General features: G+C 53.1%; 1 protein-coding gene across 1 annotated transcript in view; it reads left to right on the top strand.

Moving 5' to 3' along the window:
- The window catches only part of FARSA (phenylalanyl-tRNA synthetase subunit alpha), a 55078-nt gene that overhangs the window by 25838 nt on the left and 1654 nt on the right, over positions 1 to 27586 (top strand). Inside the window, exons 10-12 of the mRNA XM_078867683.1 lie at positions 22167 to 22335; positions 23700 to 23777; positions 23990 to 24104. Of these exons, the coding sequence (XP_078723809.1) occupies positions 22167 to 22335; positions 23700 to 23777; positions 23990 to 24104 (362 nt within the window). The remainder of the gene's footprint in view (positions 1 to 22166; positions 22336 to 23699; positions 23778 to 23989; positions 24105 to 27586) is intronic.

The raw sequence follows: 27586 nt of genomic DNA, 5'->3' as shown, positions 1-27586 counted from the left end.
TTGCGGCTCAAAAATTTTATATATTTTTTTTTTCTGACGACGACGCCGCCGGACGGTGACGGGATGGCCAGGCTGCCACCACTCTCATGCGGGACAGGACTTGCTGGGCTGCCCCGAAGTTGGTCTTTCGCGCAGGACCCCATTTGCAGTGCATCCCGTTCGCCGCCTTGACCCTGCGATGACTCCACCATTTCCCCGAGGGCAACCCGCCCAGAAACGTGCAGCTCCCTTGGCGGAGCGAGTCACGCGGCCCAACTGAAAGTGTGCGCGACACGGCCCAGTCGGAGCTGCCCCGACCCAGTGAGCCCTGCTGTGTGGAAATCCGGCCCGAGCCCACTTTGCCGGGGTTCGCAAGGCTGGGGCCAGCCCTCTTTGTGAGCGTCCGTGGGAACGCGACGTGTGTGTCCCGTGCTGTAATCGCAGCAATGCCGCTCTTTAGTGCTCGACCCGATTAGTGCAGACGGGGGGGGGGGGAGACGGGGGGCGCTGCGAGCCTTTAATGCCCCCCGCGCGCGGCACAGGAGCCCCGCCGGCTGGCGCGCACCTCCCCTTACCTACCTAAGTCTGCCCAAAGTGCCACTCGCTCTCTCCACCGTCCCAGCTGTCGCGTCGAGACGCCGCCGGTCTCTCGCGTTTCGGCGGGGGCGGGGGGGGGGTGGTCGGGAGCGCCGCCGTGTGTCTCACCAGGAAACGCGAAGCGGTTTTTGTTTCCTTGTGTAGTAAAGCCTCGATTGAAAGCCGCGAAAGAAAACATTGGCCGAGTAAAAGTGAAGCGCAGTTTAAACAAGTTCGCTGAAGTATTGTAGTTTTCATTGTGATTTATGCCGACGTGTTTCAGACCCACCTTTCCTTTGTGAGCGTGGTATTGTAAACGCAGGTAAATATCTTGTTACAAACAAAGGTCTGGGTTGATTGAAACGCGAGTGTGGCTGAGCTGCCCAATGACGCACTCCGCCTGTAACGTGCCGTTCCGCGTAGATTGTTCATGAATCAGAGGGTGCTCGTTAAGCCTCTCCAGTCCAAGGGAATTCGAATATTCGTTGGGAAAATTTTTTCCCCGAGAACAACATTTCTCTCTGCGTGTGTCCTCTCGCTGGGAATATACAATATGCTCGAGTTAAATTATCGCCGGGTTGCCAGCCACTCGCATTCCTGGCAGTGTGTCTTATATTTGGCAGCTCGTGCCGGCCGGCCGGCCAAGCCAGCCGCACAAGTAGCCGTGATTTACGGGGCACAACACCGGGCAGTGGGTGAACTCCGCAGCCAACTCTGGCCCCGGCATCGCCAAGAAGTGCCTTTCACGGAACGTGGCGAGACAAGTACCGCGTTTGTCTCGCGCTTAAACAGCGCTCTGGGGAACGTCTCGTGGTCAACGAGGTCGGCGAACATTCGTTGCGATTGTCGTCGTCGTCGTCAATGACCTGGCGTGAGTGCATGGAGGCGGAAGTTGCTCGCGCGAGGGTGATGCTGGGATTTGTGGAGTAGGTAAAGGTACTATGTTTGTGAAGAGGAAAAATCATGTAATGAATGTTATTATCACCACACTTGCTTACCCATGAAATCCTTGGTCTCAACAAGACTAAGATGTGGGTGGCCGACTGTAGAGAGCACAAGACAGTGAAGTATTTTATTATTATTCCCAGGAAAGTCTCAGTGTCCAAGACTCTTTTTTCAGGAGTGTTCTGCCAAGTTTTCTCAGTGGGGGGCGATGTTGCCGTTTTTGATCCCAATTGAGTAAATTCGCAGGTAGTTTTTCAACACCGGGGATGTTTGGTCGATACCGTTGCAAGAGTGTGCGGCTTTGCTTTAACCGTGGGAGGAAACCAGAGAACCTGGAGGAGACCCATGCAGAACACGGGGAGAGAACCGACAAACTCCACACTCTCACACTCGCTCGCTCTGCACAACAAGAGGAGAAAATACAAACTGACTGATCTTGCGGTGAGGCACAGGCGTTACCACCGTGCGGCCCTTTTAATAATAACCATGATAAAATATCCAAGGTTTCTCAGCGACATTAACGCGATAATCGTGTAATGACGATACATCAATTCACCGTTGAACATTGACCCTTTGGCTCACAATATTCACGTCGAATTGCTTGCCCGAATATTCAACGTTTTCTGAATTTCCGCGGTGGTTTCTTGTAATGGCCTTGCGTGAATCGACGCCGCATTGAATTCACAGTTGCCGGCCTTTTGCTTTGTTGTACCCATGCGTCGCAGCTGTGGTGGTGCTGCTAGGTGACTCGGAGCTTGGCGGTGCTGTCACCCCCTCCCCTCACATTGGGTTTATCTCTGGGTTCTCGGCTGTCCTCACGCGCGAAGCCACACACGCTTTGATGGAAATGGCAAAACACCTCGATGTAGTAGCACCCTCCTGGGAAATGGCCTTCGTACTAGCCCAAGCGTTTCCTGGATAAATAATCGGTGTTAATCGACGGTGATGGGAGCGCGTATTGTTTCTCATTGCAGAAGTTCGCGGTTCGAACCCGACAGGCCTCCTTGGTTAATGCTGCCATAAAATACTCAGCACCCTCTGCTTCACGGCGGAGAATCGACATCCCGTAATTAAAAATGAGGAGGCCGTTGTATGCCAAACCTTGTGGGATATCACGTAGCAACATTATCCCCTGCGACGGTTTAACTCGTGCAGACCGCAGTATGTGAAACACAGCGCCTTCCTGCCGGCATAGCCTTGCACTGTCAGGAATGGGTAGTGCTAATAGAAAAAGTAATACGTGATTATTATTATTCATTCTTTATTATTCCATTGGGGACATGAAAGCAAAAAGGTGGAAGCCGGCGGCGGGGGGGGGGGGAGATTGGGGGGAGGGGGTGAACACAGGTAATGCGATGCCACCCACGCGGAGAGAAGCTCGTGCCTGCGCTTCGAGCCCCCAGCTGCATGACAGGAAGTGCTGTGGCGTTGGAGTGCGACGACGGCTCCGCAGGGCCGCGCTTGACCTGCCGCCCCCAGGTCGCCATGGCACCACGAGGGCACTGCTGAGGTGCACCACTTTGATGAACCCCGGCTGGAGTTTTCACTCTTTAGTTGTAATCCTTCTGTTTTTACCCCTCATCACGGCCGACACCAGTGACGATTATCTTCCCTCGGGTCGAGTCGGCCTCAATTGAGCACCTGGTGCAATGCGTAACAGCATTGCCACAAGGGAGGCGTGGTGCTGGCCACCCACCCCCTCGTGTGACATTTTGGCCTTAATAGATGCTCGCTAACAGCACTTGCTCTAACAGTCTGTCAAGGCGAGACTGGGGGATCTTTGTCTTTATTGTGCACGTGGCCTGACGCAAGCGCCGTGGTGAAATCGCCTTTACTTTGTGTTCAAAGGACAGCAGCGGTTGGTGTTGTGTATGCGCGTGCCCGTGTTGGGAGCAATTATCACTTTGATCTATGAACAAGGTTCAATTCCTGGCAATGGTTAGCGTCGGTGGCGAGTGATATCAGAACCGGTGTAGGGGGCCTCCCCTATGTCAATTCGGCCTCAAATAAGTGCCTGCTACAGTGTGTAAACATCTGCACTGGCGAGACAAAGCTGGCTGGCGTTGCTAACACCCCACCCCCATTGGTGTGCCATGCTGGCCATAATAGGTGCTCGCATACAGCACCCGTTCCAATCGTCTATAAGGCGAAAAGGTCAGTCTTTATCTTACATGTTTCCCCCCGTGTGTCAGTGGGAGTGTATGAGAGCTCTGTGTGTGTGTATACTTTGCTGCGTTAATCCTTAACCTTGTAGTCTTTAGCCCTCGCCAAACCCCAGCTAAATCCCAATGAATTGAGGGTCCAAGGCTGTGGAGGCTTTTGCCGTCGTGTGTTGTGTGTGCCTGGCACCGCAGATTTTTCAGGGGCAGGTATTTTTCCCAGTCTTGTTCTTTTTTTTTCCCCTCCAATTATATTCCAGTAGAGTTTCACCGTTTGTTGTGGTTGCATTTTGACACAATACTCTCCTCAGGAGAACGGAAGTGGGGAGGGGTGGGTGGGTGCGAGTGGCTGAATCATTACATCCCTCGCGACCAAGAATATTTATTTTTGGCATTTCATTTCCAAAAGTGTGAAAAGCCGTAGCACTGCACGGCAAGGAGGGAGACGGTGGCTAATTTGAACGCTGTCAAGACGGACCCATAAATTACGAGCTCACGGCAGGCGGATGTTGCAGCCTCCTCTCGGCGTTCCACGCCGTGGCGCACGCTCGTGCCCGCGCGAAGTGCGCCTTGCGCGTGCGCACGGCACGCACGGCACGCACGGCACGCACGGCACGCACGGTCGTGCAGCGCGTGCCAGCGAGGTGCTCCGAGTGAAGCCTCCAAACCCGTGCCCGAGCCGAGCGGCAGGCTTTGAGTAACGCAGACCTCGCGGCGGCGGCGGAATTGTAGAGCGCATACCTGAGTGACTCCTTTGTCCGTCGTGTTTGCGTAGCTTTATTTTTATCGCTGCCGGTAGAAATAGCGCTCGAAAAAAGGGACACACTTAAACCAAGTGGGCGCACTGCTTTGCCCCGGGGACCGTGGGGCCCCGGTTAAGTGAACCACGCATGTCTCCGCCCACGGCGTTCACGCCGCTCAAAGGGCACCGGCGTTCGCCCTTGGTGGCGCGGGAAAGCGTGACGGCCCGGCGAAATCTGTACGGCACAACCGCGGTCGAGTCGGACCGTTTGACGGGCCGCCCTTCTCACGGCCACGCTCGCGTGGCGGCACGCGGCTCTGCGCTGCCACGCACGTCCCGTCGCTCCGTGAGACGGAGCGGCCAACCGGCAACGGGCACCACCACATCCTCCTGCGACAGATCTCCACCCGTTAATGTTTAGCCGCGCTCACGAGAGCCTTCATCTCGGTGATTTTGCGGCTTTATTTATTTTCCGCTCGCGCAGCTCGGCGGTGCGTGTCTGCGCGTCTGCGGTTTTATAACGCGGCCCTCCCGATAAAGCTCCTCTTTGTGACGAGGAGACGGCGTGAACAGTGCTCGCATTGAGGGCCAGAGCGTGGCATTGGCCCCGCCGCCGTCTGATGCCCCCTTCGCCGGGTCAGCGCGGCGCTCTGCAAGCCGGCCGAGCCAGTCCGCCGGTTGGGCCGTTGTGTAGGCAATCCAGGGTTCATGTTTACAGGTTAGCCAGAGCGAAGTGGCAAAGGCATGTTTTACACAAAACGGCTCTCCGTGTACGTGCATTGTCGGCGCGCGCGCGGCGAGCGGTTTGTGTCTTTTCAGCAAATGTCAACGTGCGTACGTGTGATCTTAAGGCGAAGAAGGGGAGGCGGCCGTGATCAAAGTGATGGGGAAGGTTGTCGGTTGATTCGTTGTTTGCCTTATTTTGAGGACCTGTCTTAAGGTAGCGGTTATATAAGAGGGGTTAGTGCATTGATGATAGCGAAAACAAAGTTACAGATATTTGTGTTTTTTCTTTCAACGTCCCCACATACGTGTGTGTGTGTGGAACTAGCATGGTAGACACAACCTCCTGTACAAAATATCCCCAGAATCGTCTGTGTTGGGGACGGGGTGTCGCTGGCTTCCCGGGTTACGGAATGTTGTTGGTTTCCCGGGTAACAGATCGTCGTTTCCCAGGCAACGGATCGTTGATGGTTTCCCGGGTAACAGCATTGCTCCTGTTCCCGTTAGCCGTCAAGTCCTGCTCTCACGAGTGCCGGGGTCTCTCTTCACAGTTGACTTTGATCAAAGCATGACTTCGTGAAAGTGTCTTCTGGTGGCTTGCATTTACTGAAAGAAAAAGTAACAAGTGAGGTATTGTAAGGTGTGGTTTATGTTAATGTTTAATCTGCGAAAATGAAGCTTGCACAAAATTGATCCAATCATCTCTCTCCGGTTTCCACTCCGAAGCGGTGCCGGGTTTCGTTGAGCCGGGTTAATTAAATTCTCTCCGCTCTGTTCCTGCTCGTGCGCCCAAAGTCCACCTTGCGTCCAGCGGGCGGTCGCTCTTTCCCTGCCGCCCCTCCGCAGTCCGGAACTCTCTCCCTCTCGCCTTGCCCGCTGCTCGCTCGAACTCTCTTGTCAAGTCCAAGCTTGAGGCTGTATCCTATTCTTCATCCGCCTGTGACAATTTCCATCCGTCCCGAATGTCCTCGATCAACACCGAAAGACATTCTGGATGACAGCAGGGGAGGCCCTTCTGGAGTTGAACATCACCCCAGAAGGTAGGGCAGCAAAGTTGTACTGCGCTTCTACGCCCCCCGCTTCTGTGCTCCCCCACCTTTAGCGGTATCGTCGACCGACATACACGCGCGACCCCCACGGCGTGTGCAGGCCTTCATCCAGCAGCGGATTGACAAAAAACGCTGTTGCGTACACGTGACAGCGCCTGACGATCACACTTTGGATTGTACAAAGCGTACAAACGCGACCGCATCTCAAGATTCCTTGAGATGCGTCTAACGTGTAATTGCCTTTATATAAATACAGCTAAATCCAAACTGCTGCGATGTCGAGCGAGGAGTGAGTGAGCGGGATCGTGTTGCATGTGAAGACTCGCTGTGAAGGACGCCCCGTGATTGATGACCCTCAGAGGCGGGGGAGCGGTGCCGCTTGTGTTTTGCTCGTTGCCATGGCGACCCGCGGTGTGCTGCCGCCGTCTTCCGACCGCTCGGCAGGCCTGGCGTGGCCGCTCGCTCGTCGCCCCCGATTGCTGCAGAGCAGTGTCGGAACGGACCGCCGTTCACGCTTAGTCGTCGTCAGCAGCAGCAGCACCAGTAGCCTTGATCAATGCACTGCTGGGCTAAGCTCTTCCTATCCACCGCCATCTCTCACAATCCCACGATGATGCAACGACCCACTTTGCAGCTGCGCTTGAGTGGAGTTGATTTCACCGCTCTGTCTCCACGTTCCCTTTCCCTAGAACGGACAAACGGGACCGCTGATCCCGCTGCAAACGACACGAGAGGGAATCGATTCGTGACTGAAATCGCCACCCAGAAATCGTGGCAACTCGTAGAATCGCGTCGGCGGTGGGGGGGTGACTACTTAACGTCTATTCGCCACAGACATGCTGGTGGCACCTGCCTGCGAGATGGAAAATTGGCCCTAACATCGTGCTGGTGTTACCAATCCATTTCACAGAATTTCCACAATGGAATATTTCCCCTCTGCCTCAGTATGCTTTTTTGACCAAAAGAATTCCTCGTTGCGAAGAAGCAGTGATTCACCCTGCCGATGACTGATCGAGACGTGCAGAGGCAAGGCCGTTTGTTTAGCAACTCCTATTTGCTTACGATGTGCAACTGAGATATTTAAGGCCGCAAATATGGTGCAGATGAAGGAAAAGTGCCTTCACACGCCGTCGCCATCCCTCGTGGTCCTGCGATGCCACAAACCACCTCGCTCCCACAATGCACCTCGCTCCCACACACGGGTTGACTCCTTCACTCCATCTCCGGGGTGCTCGACCTCTGTCAAGCTCCCTGCTTTGGCTGCCATTTCATCACCAGTCTCGTCCATCTGCTAGTCAACCTTTCCAGCGATGCTCCGCCTCCAAGTCCACTTGTTTTCCACACCTCTGATTCGCACGGTCGGCTACGTACGGTGCGAAAGTAGTTGAACGCACATACACACAACACGGACGAATCGAAAAGAACTCTTTTCTCACGCAGCATGCAGGCGATTTTGCGAGCGCCTGTCGCGAGCCTGAGAATCCTCGTTCAAGCGATGCGCCGTGACAGCCCGGCTTGTGGTGGTGGTGGCTGGGGGGGGGGCAGGAGAGGACCCCCGATGTTGCTTGTCCCCTACTGCTGGCCTCCCGGATCGGCACGAGAGGCGAGAGTTGTGGCACGTGGGAACGTCGTCGCTAACTCGGACGTATTTTTAAATCACCGCCGACTCACCCTGGGGTCACGTGGCAAATTAAAATACCGCGTGCTGTTTTTGCTTGGAAGGTAAATCTCCCGTGGAAGGTTGGCCTGGGAAGGTCACCCTGGGAAGGTCACACCATTAGCTTTGTTTTATAGTCGGCATGTCACCGACTCCTCCCCTGTGTCACAATTCGGAGTCTAGATAAATTATTTTTTAACATGGACTTGAGCAGAATCAGCAACTTAGAAGGCCGCGTCCGAAACCAGTGGGTCGGTTTTTCAGGTGAAAGGCGGTGAGTCTGTTTACTGCCATGTTATGAACCCCCCCCCCCCCCCCCCGTGAAAGGTACAGCTGTGAGTGGTGGAGCTATCTGCAGTGTAACTCAATGTAGCTTAACTACAACTCTATACACACTCTGTAGCATCATCATCATCTTCATCAGCCGTCGTCAATGCACTGCGAGATGAATGCCTCCCCAAGCCCCCGCCGCCATCTGTCACGATTGCGCGATTTACCAATCCACCCGTGACTTGCACGCGAGCTGACTTTGTCGCTCCATCTCCCCGCTGGTTGTCTCCCTTGTGTATGCGTTCACATTATACACACTGTTCACACACACACAGGAAGGCACTGGAGCTATGCACTTTTAAATTTAGATTGAAAACTATTTTATTTAAAACTGCTTTTTTGTGTTTAGTTTGTCGTGGTTGCCCCCGAACCTACGATTCGCGCGGTTGGCTACGTACGGTGCGAAAGAAGTTGAACGTGCATTCCTTAGCTGCCATTCCATCGCTATTCTTGGCCATCGTCCCTCGTCCCTTCTTGCGACGTGCCCTGCCCAATCCCCATTCACTTTTCTCACCAGTTACAATTGTGGTCTTCAACCTGCATGTGTTCGCTCATTCCACGTGTTCTGCTTTCTAACTCTTAATGCAATACAAAGCATGCGTCCGTCCTTCCATTTTTTTCGTGTGTAACTCCTCACAACTCGTAGCTTACGCATTCTAACTCAGTGGAGCCGTCTTGCATATATGCTCATAAATGCAGTTTTATTGTTTGTTCGGTGTAGTATTTCAACCGCTCGCTCCCTTTCCATGGGTCGGCGTGAACTGTGCAAAACGAGCCCAGGCCTTTATATTCCGTGGCCAGCACGGCTCTGGGATTCATTGACACGGCGGCGTGCGGTGTTGGTGGAGTTCCACGATCTTATCCGCGCCATCCGGAGTTTGCACGCGCCAGCGGTGCGCAGTGTGCCGCTACATGAATACACAAACAGGGTCCGGATCGCCATGTAAAAATAACAAAAATCTAAATCAATGCATTCATCAATGACACCGTGGCCTTACAAAGAACATGTGTAACGGGCAACGTTTCAGGCAATGGTGTCCTTCGCAGCAAATAGAGATGTCTCGTATCATGTTTATTTTAAGACCACAGTGTTACTATCGAACGTGCAAAATAAAAAAAAAACACGTTTGTCCACGAGCCCCGTTGGCTTATATTATTACCCACAATCCATGACGACAGAACAACACTAAATCTTGTTAAACTCGTCGTCGTGTTAGCGCGCGAGTATCGGCGGTCCCGACGGCTTGTGACGCGAGCACTCCTGCCGCCGCCGTCGCCGCTGCCGGCCTCGTCGCGCGGCGATTGAGGATGGATGGGCCGCTCTGCAACGTCCTCGCGTACACGAGCCGTCCCCCGATTGGTCACGGTGACTCTGCTGGAATCGTAATTTCCAGGTTGTTTGGATGAGTTTTCTTTTTTTACTGCGTCGAGGCTGCACGCCCCCCGCGTGCCCTCTGCGGAGATGCTGAGGCCCTCGTTTTGAGACCAGGGTGGAAATGTTTCCGCACGCAGAGGGCGGGAGGGGGAGGGGGGGGACGCGGTTGTGCTGTTTTGGGAAAATTAAATGAACTAAATCTCTTTGGTGACAGCTGAGTTAGTGCACTGGCCACTTGGGCCACCTGCTCCCACCCCGTCTTGGAATGCCGGACCGACGGATCATAAAATTCCTCCCATGCAAATGCGTCGTCAGCGCATTCTCCTCCAGGTCGCTTTAGTGGCATTAGGAATAAATCAAAATGCCGTGTGGGCTGTGCCTGGTGAATGCTGTAGATTGTTAATCCATGGGAGTCTCAACGATGCATACATTTATCATTTAATATCTATTTTGAAGCTCGCGGCGCATGCATCATATGGCATGCGTTGGAATCACTGTTTTTGTGTTTTTGTTACTTGTTAATCGGTTCACGCCAGAGGCACTACCGTTCACCGTAATGTGCAAGCGATATATCTTCTCGAATTGTATTGGAACCCTGAACCGTAACACATAATTGAATCGCCATAGGGCGTACATATTTCCACCCCTAATCCAGAGAGTAAACACACATTCCAAATTCTCAACAGCAACAATTACAAAAATAAGACATAGCATCGTACAAAATCAGGTCTTAAGCTAAACGCATCAATTGACTTACAGTATATGTTAACAAAAACATCAACTCGCATCAACTGCGAAAGCGTTATGCCACACTCGTAACGGTGTGAATTGACACTGAATGAGGCGCCGTGGAAAGTCATCGCGCTCGGACCTCCGCGACCCTCGGAGCTCCGAGAGCGACGACGCCGTGTGACGCCTCGCAATGGCGGGGGAGCGACACAAAGTGCACTTTCACGGCTCGGCGAGCGCGCTCGCCCTGCTATTACGGGCCACTCAGCGCGCCCGCCGGCCGCTCACGCGGACCCACCCGGTAAACGGCAATTACTGTAGCCGATTTGCCATTTCGGGGGGTGGTGGGGGGGAAGCAATCAATCGCATCGTTTTTGCGTACCGACACGCTGCGGTGGCAGCGGCGAACTTTCCCGTCCATAGGAATCTGGGCCATGTCCCGGTTGAGCAAGAAGTGTATTTGACTCTTTTTTTTCTGTGAATCTCTTAGGTAGGGAGGGGTGAGTCGATGAGATTGCTGCGATTTAGATGTCGTGATTGGGTTCAAGAATCGATTCCTGTTTTTTTTTTTAAACAATGCAGCATTGTTTTAGTGGTTACAGGAGCGACGTAATCCCCATGACGTGTGATATATAGATAGGAATCGGGAAGACATTTTGCGCAATGATTTGCATTGACGAACCGTCGCACCCAAGAGGTGGAGGTCCACGCAGCCGCCGAAAGGTTTAGCGATGTCTTCGGGGGTGGAACAAAAAAAATTCACAAAAGCGAACAGGAAATTTGAAATCGTGCTGTAATACATAAAGAATCTAATGCAAACATTGCTTCAGCTGGAATTTATTACCTTGTTTATAAAGAAAGTAAGGTGCATTGTTGGATTTTATTGGCCATTTTATCATTGCTCGTGCCGCAACTCGCTCCGTCCTGGCGGGACGCGGCACTCGATTTGCTTGAATTTTTTTTTAACAATAAACTTGCGGACTTCGCCGATCACCGCACATCAGATGTCGGACTGCGCAAATTAAAACGCCTGTTGCGCCACATTCGAACGCTCCTGGCAAGCGCAAACCAGCCCAGCGCGGTTTGACAGATTAAATGGTTGGTAAGTACTGGCCTTGAAATATTTTAACAACATTTACAGTTTTAACAAATAGTTTCGTCTCAATGCGGGGACCCTGCCACCGCGATATAACGGTCAACGCAGTGGACTTGGCAGCCCGGAGGTCGCCGCTCCGATTCAATCTCCCGGCACGGCAGTTGAAACGACGATGTGGGACAATATATTCTTGGTTCTTTCTGTAAAGTCACGTAGAAGGGAAATAATAAAAATTAAACATAACATTAAATTCTCACGACGTTTCAGCCACAACGCAAGTAGCCGCCCTCAGGTGAAGAACAGGGCTGTCGGAAAGACAGCGTCCTAATGTGGGAGAAGTTTCTTAAATCCCCCCACCACCACTGCTTCTGTTCACGCAGCAGCGGTGTGAATGAATGAGGTACAACACAGTCGATCATCAGGTCACGTGTGTGGTTGGGGGGTAAAGTTTTGGGTGTACTGCCACCTCTTTTCCCGAAGAAGTCTGACCAGCGTGGACGTGTCGGATAAATACTGTACCCTCCAGGTCCCTGTTCGATATCACCAGCATGAGGGTGTAACCCTTTTGAAGGGCTCTAGAGCTCCTTCTAGTGGAGCCCCTACCTGCAGCGGTGGCCTGAGCAAGCACTTTCAGGGCTGTGCCTTCTCCATTCGCACACGCAGCTGCGTACCTTGGGTTGTTTGTCCCAACGCTGGCAGAGCCGCAACGGTTTTGTTTTTCTGTTGCAAGTTGTTTCTCTCGAGAAGAGTCCAGCTGAAGGGATGGGATATGTTTTTGGCCAAGTTCTATAAATAAGGAGGAGGGTGGGTGACTTGCGAATTCTGCTCGCTGTGCCAATGCCAGCACAAATCCGCGGCGTTACGGCACAAGTGCACCCCACCGTTATTGTTTTCTCGTGTTTGATATCTGCCCAGACTAATCGGGTGCGATGCACACGCGCACATCAATACGAAACGCATTGGAAACGAAAATGCAACGTTTTTGCGAACCTCTCCAAATCAGAGCAAATAAACGCGTGAATGCAGCTTACTCTATCGCTCTTACGGGAAACACAGCGCTCCATTGCTCATATTCATTAAGTTACATAACACTCCCAAAGCATTTTTGTGAATTTATGTTCCAAGTTTGTACCTTTTTTTCTCCTTTACTGAGTACAGTGCCACGCTTTTAAGCACGTATCTTGGAGAATTTGGCGATAATGCCTGCATTTTGGAGAAGCGAGCAGGCCATATATGAAAGGCATGCTGTCTGGCAGCAAGCGGATTATTTAACTCGCACAAAGTTCTTCAATTATAATATTGCAAGGACAGCCTCGCTTGGGGTCTCAGTACTCACATCCAGGAGGGTCCTGCACCGTGATGTTTGACCAAGTCCATTAATGTGTGGGATGTCGGACGAAAGCGGAGTCACCGGGAAGAAACGTGCATACGAGGGGGGTAACGCTTAAAGCCCCGCATGGACAGGTTCAATAATCCATTTCTGTATTGCCATCTCCCGGCCACAACGTCGGCCCTTTCCTACGACCCTAAGCGAGCTCTAGTCACCTGTCCAAGAAATAACCAGGCTCGAGCCTGCTTAGATTGGCTTCCGTGACCTTGACGAGGTCCGGTGCATTTGGGGTGGTGTGATTCGGTCCGCAGGCGTTTGTGTGGGGTTCTAGCCCCGGCTTCCTTAGAGCTGTCTCTGATTGACAGAGGAGCTCTGGACGCACGAGGATGTCGGCACTATGCAAATGAAAACATCTTCGCAGATGGGGCAGTCTTGCGCCGCCCACAGACGTGCGCTGTTATCTGCCTTCCATCGCAGCGGCAGCGGCAGCAGCAGCAGCAAGCCCAACCTTCTTGAGCACACACGAAAAAAACGGCACAATGACCCCAGTGTTAAAATTTCGCAGCCTCCACAGTTTCGTCACAGCGTTAAATTGTCAGTTAACAGAGCGTGCGTTTAACACTGGGAAATCTGTTTTGCAGGGAAGAGAACCCGGCTTTGTTTAGAGGAGGCAAAACCAGCGTGCGTGTTTTGTAATTACACGGAAATCGTGCTCTCCGATTCAATGTCGGGGTGCTCGTGTGCGGATCCTTTTGTCCGTACTTATAAATAATAAAAAATTCATTCGCCACCGTTTGTTCGTCCACTGCTGGATAAAAGCCTCCCCATGCCGTCTTTGGGACACGGTGATTAGTTTGACTATACTTCACCACGCTGGTCAGTGTGCATTGTGAAGGACGGGCGCACGACCGTTTCAGATGCCAACGGCCAGGAATCGAACGTGGGTCACCGGCGCCGGATTCATAGCGCAGCGTGCTAACCACTGCGTCACCACTCCAGCCCTCATCCACGTGGTACATCGCAGATAAACACCAAATGATTGGATGAACTTTGCCACCGCGTCCGTGTCAAGGAAACGGAGCGATGCACTCTGCTCGCGTTCGGCAGCGACGACATGGATTGTCGCGTCCTGAGACCTTGGGAGATGGCAACGGCTCGTGAGGCCGTCATCCGGCAGAGGACGGAACGTGGCCGATTAGGATGATCATCCCTAATGATGCCCATAAGCCGGTTATCTTCATCAACTCCAGTGTTATGTACCTGATCGGCGTGGGCACAGACTCGCGGGACTTCACACTCACTGGTTGTTGCGATGATGTAATGGTTGAAGTTGGTTCAGTGCCCTCTGCCTGCTGTTGACGGTGCTGAGCAGTGAGTAATGTTGGACCGCGCAGATGCGTTGGTCAAGGTACAGACGCTTTAATTCAAGTGCCGTGGCTGCTGTTGGCTTCTCGGGGGTGGCGTGAGGGCGCGCCAGGTTGCCTCGGCCTCAAACGTGCCACCCCCCCCCCCCTGCCCAGCTCTGGTAGGGGAGTCGTGGCACTCTCTGTCTCGCTCATTGAGTCACCCAGCAAACGGCACTTCCGTAATGCCTCACGGTGTCGCGAAGCCGGCTATGTGCCCCCTGTTAAAGCCACGGAAATTCCTCGCATTGCCCACGCTGTCAATCCGCTGGTGGGCGCGGATAACGGGGAGGAATTGTCTGATGCTTTTGCCTCGCTCCGCTCATCCGCAGAAAGCGACAGGATAATCAGACAAATTAAGGTTGCGTCGGGGAGACTGCTTCCTGTCACCCCTTATTCGTGGATAAGTGTGGATAACAGCAAGAATGTGCTGCCACTCCGGGGTGTACTCCTCTCAACCGCCAACAGCTCTGCGGGTAATTGGATAAATTTGATGTTCTTAGCATAGCACCTCGGGTGACTCGCCCACAGATCGGCGCAGATAATAGGGCAACTGTTCGTGTAGAAACTAAGGATCAATGTGCGCATGATAGGATTCTTTTGGAGAGCGGATAAGAGTAAAGAATCTCACTGTACTTCCAAAAATACTCCCGGGTGTGTGTTTATTGAATCAGCTGGCTCAACTCTCTTAATCCCCTACACTAAGAGCCACTGTGCACGGAGGCACCGGGAACCGCTCTCGCTTACACGGACGGAGGGGGAGCCGCTGGCTTGCGATCGTTTGGTCGCAAGTAATGAGCGTCGCTGTGCAAAGCGGGATTAATTATTTTCCGCTCGTTTGTTTCGCCCAGTGTCGGACTGGCGGCCGGCGGGAGAAATGGGCACGGTGGCGGTGGGGGGGAGAAGGGGGGCAGCCGTGGCCCCCGCCGCCGTGGTGGCGGTGCGGTGCGAGCGAGCGACGCTGCCCAGCGGCCCGCTCAACTCAAATGAACACAAAATATAAAAAAAGCAACAACAAGGGCCCAATGTTGTCGTCCTCTGTACGCAATGCCAGAGCGTGGGTTAAGCCTTTTGAATAACATTTAAAGCCACGGTAAACAAACGATATCTATTAGATACGGGTCACGAGAACCACTGTGCATTATTATTATTATTATAATAATTATGATTCCCAGGATAGCCTCGCCCGAGTCTTGAGACTCTTTTTCAGGAGGGTCCTGCCAAGTTTTTGTTTGGAGTTAAGGTGGCGACGTTGCTGTTGCTGTGTAATCGCAATCAAGTGATTTGCAGGTAACGTTTCAGTTATAAGGAAAGTTGGACGACATCAGTTACGTTCTATGCGTGTGTGTGTGTTTTTTTTAAGCTGCATAAAAACACAAGGAGTGTTTTCAGACTCCTTAAGATGTTATACAGGCGGCGGCGGAGGAGAAGGTCTGCCGTAAAGTATGCAGCGACCGGTAAAGAATAAATAAAAGATAAAGCCAACATCGCTGCGAATGCTAAAGGCCAGGAATGTGTTTTACTTCAGAGCAGATCACGGCCACGCTGCCCCCCCCCCCAATCGAGGCACTGCGCCTTCACGCGCTTTACTTTTTTACGGGACAGAAAATAACCCACGAAATATTTTAAGCTTGGCCTGTCTGGAAAAACTTAAGCACGCTAATGAAAACGTAGTTTCACGGCGGAGGGCTGGTCTATATACGGGGGTGTTCGGCCGATTTTAAAATAAGACTTTCCCATGGCCATTAGACGTGCTCACGGTGTTGTTTTGCCGCTCCCTCGTGCCCCGGCTTGGAATCAGAATCTTTATTTATATTGCAGGAGGAATCCGATGAGCTATAAAGTTGTCCAGTGGAGGCAGATCAGAAAGTTACAACAACAAAACGATAGGAGTGCATGGAACGGTAAAGGTAAGCAAATCACCCAAACTAAATAAATACAAATACTATTTTATTTTACCAGGTAAAGCCCTCTGAGAGCTCTTAGTTATTTTCAGAAGCGACCTGGCCACAAATGATAGCCCAACGAAGTGGTTCACTCGCGACACGGGGGTGGAGAGATTTTTCCACCACGCGCCGCCGCTCTTGACGCTGGCGCAGGGGAGAGTGGTGCAGCGGCTTGCACACTCCGCCCTGTTGAGGGCTCGCTCTGTCCACCCGACTGACCGTTTCATCTCATCCCGTGCTGTGATCAACCGCCACCGCCCCGCAGGTCACAACACTTCCCATTCTGCCGCTTCCGTCACGCAGCGCCACTGCGGACTTCCCTCCGCGTTCCTTCTTCTGGAGCGACAAACGTGTGGAATCGCCGATTTATATTTGTGGTTAAGCCAAGGGGTACATGCTCCGAATTGCGAGTGTAAGAATGTAGGCAATGCACTGCAATGCGGCTTTATAAAGCGTCGAGTGCGATCGCATCTCGGGGAGTGCGTGACAAAAGCAAGTGGAAGGTTGCAGGTTCACACACCCGCACGGGGTCGACTCGGCCCTTCATCGCTCCGTGGTTGATGAAGGAAGTCTGTGGTTGTCCTACGAATTGACTCATCCCCCTGCCAGAGCAATGTGGAATTTCCACCTCTGGCTCAGGGCGGTAAACCGGCGATAAATGGCATCCCTCATTCATGTAAGTGACAGAGCGCCACGTTTATTGAACATATATGAAGCCAAATATCCCCCGTTTAGCTTTTAACAGACTATTGAGGCAAGTGCTTTTAGCGAGCACCTTTTAAAACCAATAAGGCGCACGTGGGGGTGGGTGGCCAGCACAAAGCCCGGTCAGCCTTCACCTCCCCAGTGCTGATGTTGACACACTGCACCAGCTGCTCCTTTATAAGGTTGAGTCGACCTACGGGGGAGGTCCAACGCTGATATCGTCGCCACCGGCGTCGGCTGTGAGCAGGAATCAAGCCTCTGGTCGGCCGGTTTGTAGCACGGTGCGTGAACCACTCCCTACAGTCCCTGCCCTTTGTCTTCTGTGCTTGTACACGTCCCATCCTTTCGCACGCATTGTGCGCGCCGTTATTGTTTCATCGCGATATCGGCAAATCGCATCGGTGGCAGGTTCCAAACTTACACACACAAACGTGTCCACACGTGCAATCGCCGTAGCGATCGGCGCCGCGCTCCTTGTCACAAACTGTCGCACGCGCGTGCGAGCGGGCCCGCACGCTTGCGTGCGCGCGTTTGCCTTATCCGGCGCGGGATCCACGCGGCACATCACCGGGCGCTGAGCTCACGTTCCGCACGGCTTGCTCTGCATCGCGGCGGGGCATTGCCGCCGGGTTAAAAAAACGGGCGCGGAGAAAATGCGCGGGGGACGACGTTCCGCTGAAAAAAAAAACTCGCCCTGCCAGTGACGCCGCCTGTCGCTTAGAACTCGATTCTTTTCACGTTTAAAGGTGAAACTTCAGCGAGGAGTCTGTGCTTCCCCAGTGATCTTCCCCCCCACCTCCTCGCCCGGAATGTGCCTAATGGCATCTGATTTTGCAAGCTCAGCAGAATTTAGGCCTGGATAATGCTTGGACGTGCAGGTGCAATGCACAGACAGGTTGCGGAGCCATGCGGTGGGTAGTGCAGCAGAGTCCGTTGTTGTGCTGTGTGTTCTATGCTCCCCGCCTTCGCCAACACACACACAATGACTGGTGTGGTGGTTGTTGTGTTTAATAACCTGCCCCGGGCCTGCCGTACAGCCATCGGGAGCCCCTCATTCAGCAGTGGATTCGCGAAAATGGTTGTACACGGTGTGGCTGCTGAATGTGTGTGTGTGTGCGCCTGCGTTAATGGGTGCTCGCTAACATCACTCACCGCAACAGTCTGTGTGTGTGTGCGCTTGCGGTTTGTGCTCTGTTGGGATGCGATCGCCACCCCTTTCTGGCTGCCAGATTCGGCCGAGTTGAGCTGCGTGTGCGGCAGGCGCACTCTGAAGCGCAGCCCAGACTTGGCGTGGGTTGGGCCTGCATCGCTGACTTGCGTCGTTGGCATTGCCAGCGCACGGTGGTACAGTTTAGGGGTACTGTGCTGAACGGGCCCCTCGGTGATAATTGGTTTTTTACCCTTCTATCTGGCAACAAAACTGACACCTTTTTACAAGGAGTCATGTTTGCATAGACCGCAATACCTGCAATCATAATACAAACAAAAAGACATAACTCTGATAATGTGCACTGTCCTTGAAGTTGATTGGTCCACACCAATCAACTTCAACCCATGTGAGACTAGGCTCTAAGGAAAGCTGTCTCGGGTGTGGACCAATCAACTTCAAGGACAGTGCACATTATCAGAGTTATGTCTTTTTGTTTGTATTATGACTGCAGGTATTGCTGTCTATGCAAACATGACTCCTTGTAAAAAGGTATCAGTTTTGTTGCCAGATAGAAGGGTAGAAGGGTAAAAAACCAATTATCATATTTTTACTGGCAAATGAGGTTCCCATAGGGTCCCGCGGCGTTCATAGAGAGCTCCTGTCAATTATGAAACGGCAACCCAGCAGGATTTGTATCAGCATCACTGATTCGTTGTCTAAAACAGGTGACAGCCCATGACACTGGATTGGGGAGGCCTTCATCCAGGAGTGGATTGATGACAGCTGGCGATCAGGATGATCGTGATTAAAGCACGTCAAGGGAGACGAAAATTACAAAGCAATCCAGCACGCGTGTAAAGAAACATCAACGTGAGTGTTTGACAAAAGACGACACTCTTCTGATGGGACCAGACGGTCAACATACTTCCCGAGCTCGCCTGCAGAAACAAATGCTGCTGGAAAACATTGGCCTCGAGAACCCACAGAGGGGCCGATGGTTACACAATTCTACATTATTCTACATCGACAAAACAGAGACCCCCCGCGCGTGTGTTAGGTCGTCAGATAGTATTTAAAGAGACGAAACTCTTGCCGCCTTATTGCGTTTCGAATCTACGCGAAGTCGGCCGCGGGCAGAACTTGGTGGGCCCCGACCGCGTCCGCGCGAGTCGGATGATCTTAACCCCTGGAATGACGGGAGGCCGCGAATTGCGAGCCGTCTCGCAGCTGCGTGTTGGCGGCGGCGGCGGCTGCGGGCGGTGTGTGCGCAGCTGTCTCCCGCTCGTCGTCGTTTGCCGCCAGATGAGTTGGCCATCTGTTACCGCGGCACTGGCCCCGCTCTGAAGCTCCCGTCTCTTCCAACGGGGCGGCCGGGGGACCGCGAGGAGACGCTCGCATCTGCTGGAGCCATCGGGGCCTCGCCGTGGCTTCTGCTCGTGCCCCTGAGGGTGGGGGGCGCCGGGGAGTAAGAAGGCTCCCCCGGCCCCAAAGAGAGAAAGCATTAGCGGAAACTCTCAACACATTCGTTGTCAGTAGTGCATTGGCCTCATAGAAATATATATCATAGGTGACCTTTTAAGCTATGGCCCTTTGTCGTCGCACGTAATAAATCGTTGACACGAGCGGGAGATGCATAATTGGTCTATGGACCGTGAAGGGGGGCGGGCCGTGTCCCAAAACGTCTGCTATTATATTTTTCCTATTAAGGCCACAGTGTTAATTATGAATGTGTTGAGTCTATTACGTGTGCTTGTGCACCACCGCCAACGCGGTATCACCAAATGACTGTTCTGTCTCCACATATATAAATATAAATGTATTTTAGTCCGTCAGCCACGTGGCTTTCCAGACCGGTGTCGTTTACAGTGGAACTCCTCCTCTTATCCGTGTCCCTTGTCAGCCGCCGATGGACCACTTTGCTGGAGCTCCCATTATCCGCGTGGCAGTGTTTACTGTTATCCGTGCTTTACCGGCGGGTACGAGGAGTGGCCTGGCAATGGTAGGAAATTCGCTCTCTTATTCGCCCGTTCATCCATGTAGATAACAGCAGCAATCTGTGCTGTTGAACGCAGATAATAGGATGCGCTAAGTATGCCCCCCCACCACCGCTCCCGCTCCCCCCCCTGAACAGTCACACCACGACCGCCATCATGGACGATAGGCGTTCCACTAAAGTTTTATCTTCCGAAATTATAGAAACGATCCTTAGCTTTGTTTTGATGGGCGAACTGGCGGAGATGTTGGATTTCGCTAATTGCTTGCAGTTGAATGTGGCGGCTGCTGCCGCTGCTGTGCGGAGGCTTCCTCCGCTGAGGCAGGGGCAGCACGGCTGACTTGAAAGGGAGGCAACTTGAAAAGCCGGCCAGGGTGACCCCCGGCTCTTTGACCTTTTGACTTGGGAGACCCTTTCTTCCCGTTCCGTTAGCTGTAAAGTACATCCTCTATAGGGGCGGGGGGAAGACGGGGGGGATGGGAAAACATGTGGGACGTGTGCGGTGGCTCATCTGTGAGGTTTTTTGCACGGGATGCGTGGAGACGCGTTCTGGTGACCCGCTGGTGCGCGTGTGACTTTGAGTTCACTCGGCGTAACTATGAAGCAGAAGTGTTCCCCTCTGCTGAAAGACATTTTTATGAGTTTGCTATTTCAGCAAAAAAAACAAGCAGCTTCAGCAGCTGAATATGCAAAATCCACCGGGCTTCTTGGCATTTAGGGAGTGCGTTACGCTTTAGAATTCATTGTATCCTGAAGAGACTCGATTTGCTATTGCAACATGGAATTTCCATCACCGATTCAGGGCCACGAGCAGCATGACCAACATGCCAGAGTTTGTTGTACATCTCGCTGTGATTGAGATCCCCAATGGATGTCCCCAGCGCCAACTCTCTCCCCACATCTCTCTCCTCCTTACTCCGCTGCTCTTGGTGTAACCCAGAATCAACCTTTTAACTCGGCGGGAGGTCGCCGCTTCTCATCTGCTGGCCTCGCCTGCGCGCACATTCTCTCCCCTCTCGTTGTCGGCACTGCCAGACTCAAATCCGAGCTGCCGCCGACTTTAGCCGTGACCGAGACTCGAACTCCGTTCGGCAGGTTTCTTAGCGTAGTGCGCTAACCACTGCGCCACCCGCGCTCCACACCGTGAACAGGTGCCGATTTCCCGAACGCGCCACGGCACTCCACTATCACTGCAGACTGCACCAGCAACGAAGGGTGGGGGGGGGGGGGCCGTGTTTACGCTCCGTTTTTGCAGGGGGCTGCCGCTGCTGGACGCTGCTGTGGGTGTTTTCGTGAGCGTTTAGTGACCCGGCGCTCAGTTGGGGGGGGGGGGGGTGAGAATCTCGCCAAAAGCCCTAAATGCGAGCGCCTTCGCAGGGAGTCATAAATAAAACGCGAGATTATTTTCGACCGCTCGGGGTACTTTCTCATGTTACGAATCGCTTTGTATCATCGACGAAATGTAAGGAGATGGACGATGGAGACGAATGAGCAGACCATATACGGAGTCCACTTCCAATTCTTGCCAAAAATAACTGGATAGCCGACCAGCTGCAGCTGCTCCTCCAGCGTTGTGCATATTTTAATCGTTTATTCAGCGTGGCATTCAACATTCCTGGTGCCATTCCTCTTGTTTACCCACTTGACAAAAACAACAAAAGGGGCCCTGTCCTTCTATGGATTCGCCACAAGCCCGGGACTGCCATGGCATGTGTGACCATTTCACTCCATCCACCTCTCCAATTGTCTGGTACCTGCCGTGACAGTCTGATGAATTGTCACGATTTGGGACGACCGATGCGATTCAAGGATCAACTGATTTTTTTTAAAGTAACATTTTTTTTTTCCCATTTCATATTTTGTAGCACTTCTTCTCACGGCCTTGTTTGTACGCGGCGGGCACAGCGGGTGGCGCACTGTGCTATGACGTCGGCGATTTCGGGCCATGGTTAACACCAATGGCATGTGACATCTCAACCGGTCCTAGATCCCCCTTTGCCCCACCCGCACCGACCAGCGTGGTGAAGTGTTGTCAAACAATCCCACGATCCGCACGGTGGCGTGGGTAAGGCTGTAGATAGCAGTGGGGGGGGGGGTGACAAAGATCCACGGTTGTGCAGGGTGGCGGTCGCCCATCCAAGCAAGACTCTCAATTCCTGTTATCTTCTGAGGCCTGATGAAATCTTCCGGATGAAGATTTGGTTGCAAGCGCCGCTGCCGCTGCCGCGGTTAACACAGATTCACGTGCACCCCCCCCCCACCTCCCCGCGTGTCCGCAGGAGAAGTTCACGCCGGTCAAGTACTTCTCCATCGACCGGGTGTTCCGCAACGAGACGCTGGACGCCACGCACCTCGCCGAGTTCCACCAGATCGAGGGCGTGGTCGCTGACTATGGCCTCACGCTCGGCGACCTCATGGGCGTGCTTCACCAGTTCTTCACCAAGCTGGGTACGCGGTGTATGTGGCGTACGCGCGTGTGCGTGCGAGTGTGCGTGCGAGCGTGCGTGTGCGTGCGAGTGTGTGTGTGCGTGCGTGTGCGTGTACGCGCTCGCTAGCAATTGCGCGAGCACCAGCTAAACAGGACACCCAACACTCGCAGGGATTCATTTCAGCCGGGGGGGGGTCTGTCTGGATAGGCGACCCAGAAAATCCTGCACCTTTGCACTGTATGGTTGGCTACGTACGGTGCAAAAGAATTTCAACATACGTACAAACATACTTCCGCACGCAGTTACTAGTCACGCGCCACCTACTGCAGTCCGCCAGCCAACCGGAAATTACCCGGTGAGAAATTGAGCTTTGCCAACACATGTTGGCGCCGTGCCGAAACATGGCGCAGCTGACGTTTAGCCAGCGCAACAGACCAAGTGCTCATCTCGGGAATGTGCCTCCAATGCCACCGCACCTCGCCACATCTTCCTTCCTTGTTCACTCGATTTGTCAGCTGTCGCTGTCCTCCGAGGTTCCACTGGTTTCTGTGTTCTGGGTTTAGGTCTTCCTCTTGGTCGCCAACCGTCTGTGTGTCACTCCAATGCCTGTCTCCGTCAGCTGCTCTCTGCCATCCTGCATACATGCCCAACCCATCACAACCTCCTCCTCCTCTTTATGGTGACACCACGACACTTTCATGCCACTTGCTATCAAAAACTTCGAAGTCGCTTGCCCCGTTTTCCTCTATCCCGAGCTCACGTCCCACGCATTCCAACCCTTCTCTTCACACCTCCAACACTTTCCTGCCACTTTCCGTTTTTAACTTCCAAGTTCCTTACTGTGTCCTGTCATGAGATGCATAGCATTGTCTGTATATCTAATATAGCAGTAAACGTACACTCACAGCACCCAGCGCAGGCCAGTAGTTTGGTTACTCGCATTCACGCGGCGATCAGTTTGTAACGATTGCTCTGCCCCTGAGTCAATATCAATGACGTTTGGTACCGCGCCCGGTTGTGTGCTCGCGTGCGCGTGGGCAAACCGCCGCAGGTATTCTTATTTATCCATCCCTAAAACAAAGCGTGGCGTGTATCAACACGTGTTTTAAGGAACGTGGCGACACGTGTAGACACACGTCCTCGAGCAAAATTGCAGTCGACAGGCCAAGTTGGGCTTTCTCTGCGAGTTCACGAAGGGAAACTGAAAGGAAAGCCATGGTAAACAACCAGCTGAGAAAACAGCCTCACGCTCGTGGCCGAGCGCATGTTCATGTACTGATGTTTACGTGAATAAAGCAGCTTTAGGCCCGCTGTAATCGGCACGGCGGCTAATTGGATCTCCCTCTCTCGCGTGCACGCGCGCCCTGTCGGCCCCGTGAGCAGGGATTACCAAGTTGCGTTTCAAGCCGGCCTTCAACCCCTACACCGAGCCCAGCATGGAGGTGTTCAGCTACCACGAGGGTGAGCTCGGGCCTGCGAGTGCCACCGCCGCCGTTACCGCCACCCGCGCTGCTCGTCTCCGATGTTCAGCAGCGGTCGCGTTGTTCTGTCTTCTGTCTGCGTGCGCCTTGAATAGCTCGATGTCTTGGCACGGCTAAAGGATCGAGTGTAAGGCGGTGTGGGTAAGAGCGGTGTAAGAGCGGTGTGCGCGTGGTGTGGCGGCGTCTCCGCAGGCCTCAAGAAGTGGGTGGAGGTGGGGAACTCGGGGGTGTTCCGCCCTGAGATGCTGCTGCCCATGGGCCTGCCGGAGGGCGTCTCCGTCATCGCGTGGGGCCTCTCGCTCGAGAGGTAGCACACCTCCTCGCACGGCGGCGGCGGCGCCGCAGCACTGGCCAGCGGTCACATGCACGCACGCGTGTGCGCTTGCACACGCGTGCGCTCGCACACGCACGCGTCACCCCCTGCACGCGCCGGCACGTGGCCTGCTGGCGCTGGTTCACCGTGTCAAGTTGCGCGAATCCAGCTGATGTGAGCGCCAAGACTGGTTTCACAAGCCTGTTTGTAGGGCCCACCCATATACATATGATGCATGCTAATGATGCTTCGATTCGCTCAATTAGCATCGGTTATTTTGTTGACGATATATGCGTCAAATTTCTTGTGTGATTATTGATTCTTTACAAATTATGCACGTTATGCTGATGCTACACTTACGCTGACGGATCAAACTAAACTGTGCCGACAAAATAATAAATTAAGTGGGATTAGAAAGGGCTCCTTCTCTAGAAGGGACGATCGCCGGTTGTCAAGGCTGACGACGGAGTGGCGGCAACAGGAGCGAACACACCTGAGAGAGAGAGCACATTCGCCGTGGAGACGGGAGCGACGAAATCGATCCGTGCGCACGTACTGAATTGGTACATCGCGAGACATTGAGAGGGGCCTTCACCCAGCAGTGGATTGACCGTGGCTAACAACAATGACGATGCGTGGTGAATTGTTACAAGCCTAATACGCACGCATCCTAGTTCCTGTTTCAACGGAACGACAAAGACCCATCGCGCATCGTCTGCCAGCCCGAAGCGTTGCGCGGTGACCTCCTGAAGGTTGGGGTCAACTCGGCCGTAGCGGTCAGGAGCCGAAGTTGACCCGACTGACCCAAGCCGCGCGCTCGTCACTCGTCGTGGCGTCTGCGAGACCTCCGTTAGAACTCCGACTCCAGGTGGCGACTCCCCTCCCCCCCCATTCCCGGCGCGGAGGGCTGGGGGGGGAGGTGTCCCCGGGGCTTTCCTCATGGTTCACATCCCTCACCACGCGCAGCGCGGGCGATCACCGCGCCGGCAGCTTTGCCCGGCCCCCGGGTAGAAGGTTAAGCGAACTAATTAACTCGAGACAAATAGCGGGGCCCCAGCGTACACAGAACACATGGGCTAACCCTTGCCTGTTCCAACACAGCTCTGTGTGTGTGTGTGTTTTTTTATCGGTGCTCGTTTTCTGTTTGTCAAAACACGATTTGGGGATAAGAAATACGAACCGGTCAGTGGCGCGATGGCTGACAGATTCCTCGTTAAGGTGTTCGGTTAAAGTCAGAGGTCGTGGAAGCTTCGGTGAATTTAAGGTGGCTGGCACAGATCCCATCACAGCTTGAACCTTGGGTGCAAGCCGACACCAGAGACACGTCTTCCATGCATCGATTAAAACTGATTCTTAAGGTCACGATGATGGTTCATGCTTAGAATTGTGCGGGTAAGAATTGGTCACTTTCGAATTGTGTCGGATTTGATTCGTTTATTTAAGCCGTGCAGCAAATGCAGCTGCTACTTTCACCACGACTGTTAAAAAAGAAAGAATTTAATCAAATCGTGACTGAATGGTGACAGTCTAAGAATCGCGATGTGAGATCGATAACTATATGCCAAGCAGAAACCACAGTGGGGCCACCACTGCATCCATGTGCCATTCATAACAAATTCTACATTTGCACTATAATTCGCCACCGTAGTATAGCTTGGGCGCAGAGCGACCACAGGCTAAGATGTCAGCCAATCTTATAGGCTTGGGTCCATTGAGACGACCGGCTGAGATGGGGGATAATCGTTTGCAACAGCAGGCACAGGAGAGGGCTCTGGGCTGTTGTGAGCGAGTCGGAGGCAAGCCCCTGAGTGGAGACCAGTTGTCGTTGGCGTGCACCATTTATTATTCCTTTCGTCCCGGTTTGTAACGAGGTGACGCCACCGCGCCAGGCTTGAGCGATTTACAAATATTGAGTTGGTGAACTGTGTGGCGATGCCTGCACATTTACCTTATTGGGTAACAACCTGACGATAGCCCAGAGAGGGTCTTGGGGAGGATTTGGCCTGTCACGTCTTGGGCGCTGTTGCAAAGTTGTTGTTTTTTTCCAACGCGTTTGCCGGCATTTAATTTCAGGGACTCGTGCGGCGACCGGTGAAAGCTCTCCACGCATTCTTCGCAAATCTGTTGTTGTTGCCCATTTTCCACTCTCATTTAAACACCCTGGGAAACCCATAATAACATCTGTTTTACGAATTTAAAAAGTTCCTCTTGTAATAAGAGTAAAAAACAATATTGGAAAAAGTCACGAGTTTTTTTAATTTGTCGAGCCACCACAGATTCGTGGACGCATGAGCTGTGAACGATCAAAAGGCTTTCGCTCAAGTAGGCGTCAGTGCAGCCTCTGTGTTGCTGTTGTTGTGTTAGTGGCTGTAATTAGTCGTTGTTTAAGGGCGCTTTCTTCGTGCACAAGTTCTCTTAATCGGCGAGCAATTGTCCAAATGGGTGCCTGTGCCGTCCGACACATTTGGCCGCCCGTAAAACAGGCCCAGTGAGATTTTCCTCCGCAGTCATGACCAAGTGCAAATAGGTTCCGCTATCGCCGCTTCGCTGACAGGTCGTGATATCAAGCAACGATAAGCAACGATAAGCAGCGCTTAAGGGAATGCACACACCCGAGCATTAAACGTGGCTTTTTTTTTACGGCATCGGACAGAAGCTGTGGCCTCTTGCCACACTGAAAAATCCACAATAGCTGTCTCTGGTGCGATTTCCGTGTTGCATCTGTAGACATTCCCTGCATTTTTCCTCCCAAAGGCTGCGAGATCTCGCCAGAACCGCGGCGTAATCCGTTGGCGGCTGACCGTAAACCCTGAGACGAGCCGGGAGGAAGGCAGGTGGCTATGGGAATGATTATCTCCTCGGGGCCTGCACCTGTGCCTTCCTTAAACATATTAAATTTGCCGCCTCTTCTTGCATACGAAAAAAGGGCCCATAAACTTTAACCTTTTGGCTGTTCGAATGGTTGCGAGCGGGATAGCGCGCGTGCAATGGAATTCTCATCTTCGCTGCACTTGACTTTTCTGCGCATGCCGGGTTTCCAGTTGAAAGCCGGCCGAGTTGCATTCTTCTGCCGAGCTGCTTTTTGAGGCTGGCCATGAGGTTGGATTGTTTTAAGGATGAATGGCAAGTGATGTTAGATCGAAATAGATGGGAGGTGAATCCAGTCAAGCGCAGTCCCCCCCCCCACACCTGTGTCTCAACGCTTGGGAGGTGAAGGTTGGTGGATCGACCACCGATTTGTAAAACTCCCAAACATGACGGCAAACGCTCATTAATGGAATTAGCCAAACACCCCAATGCAGGACCCCCCTGAAAAAGAGTGTTAAGCCTCACTGAGGTTTCCCTGAATAACACATTCCTGAGGAGGGAGCTGGTAGGAACGTTGGGTTGCTCGGTCAATGGCCAGGGTCAACGGCGGCGTGGTGTATTCCGCAAATATTCTCGACTGTGAGGGCGGGCACAAGCCGGCGTGAGTA

Source organism: Lampetra fluviatilis, chromosome 24 (assembly GCF_964198595.1).
Source record: "Lampetra fluviatilis chromosome 24, kcLamFluv1.1, whole genome shotgun sequence".
NCBI classification, from domain to species: Eukaryota; Metazoa; Chordata; class Hyperoartia; order Petromyzontiformes; family Petromyzontidae; genus Lampetra; species Lampetra fluviatilis.
Note: the sequence above shows the minus strand (reverse complement) of the source record. Positions and strands in the feature narration are given on the sequence as shown.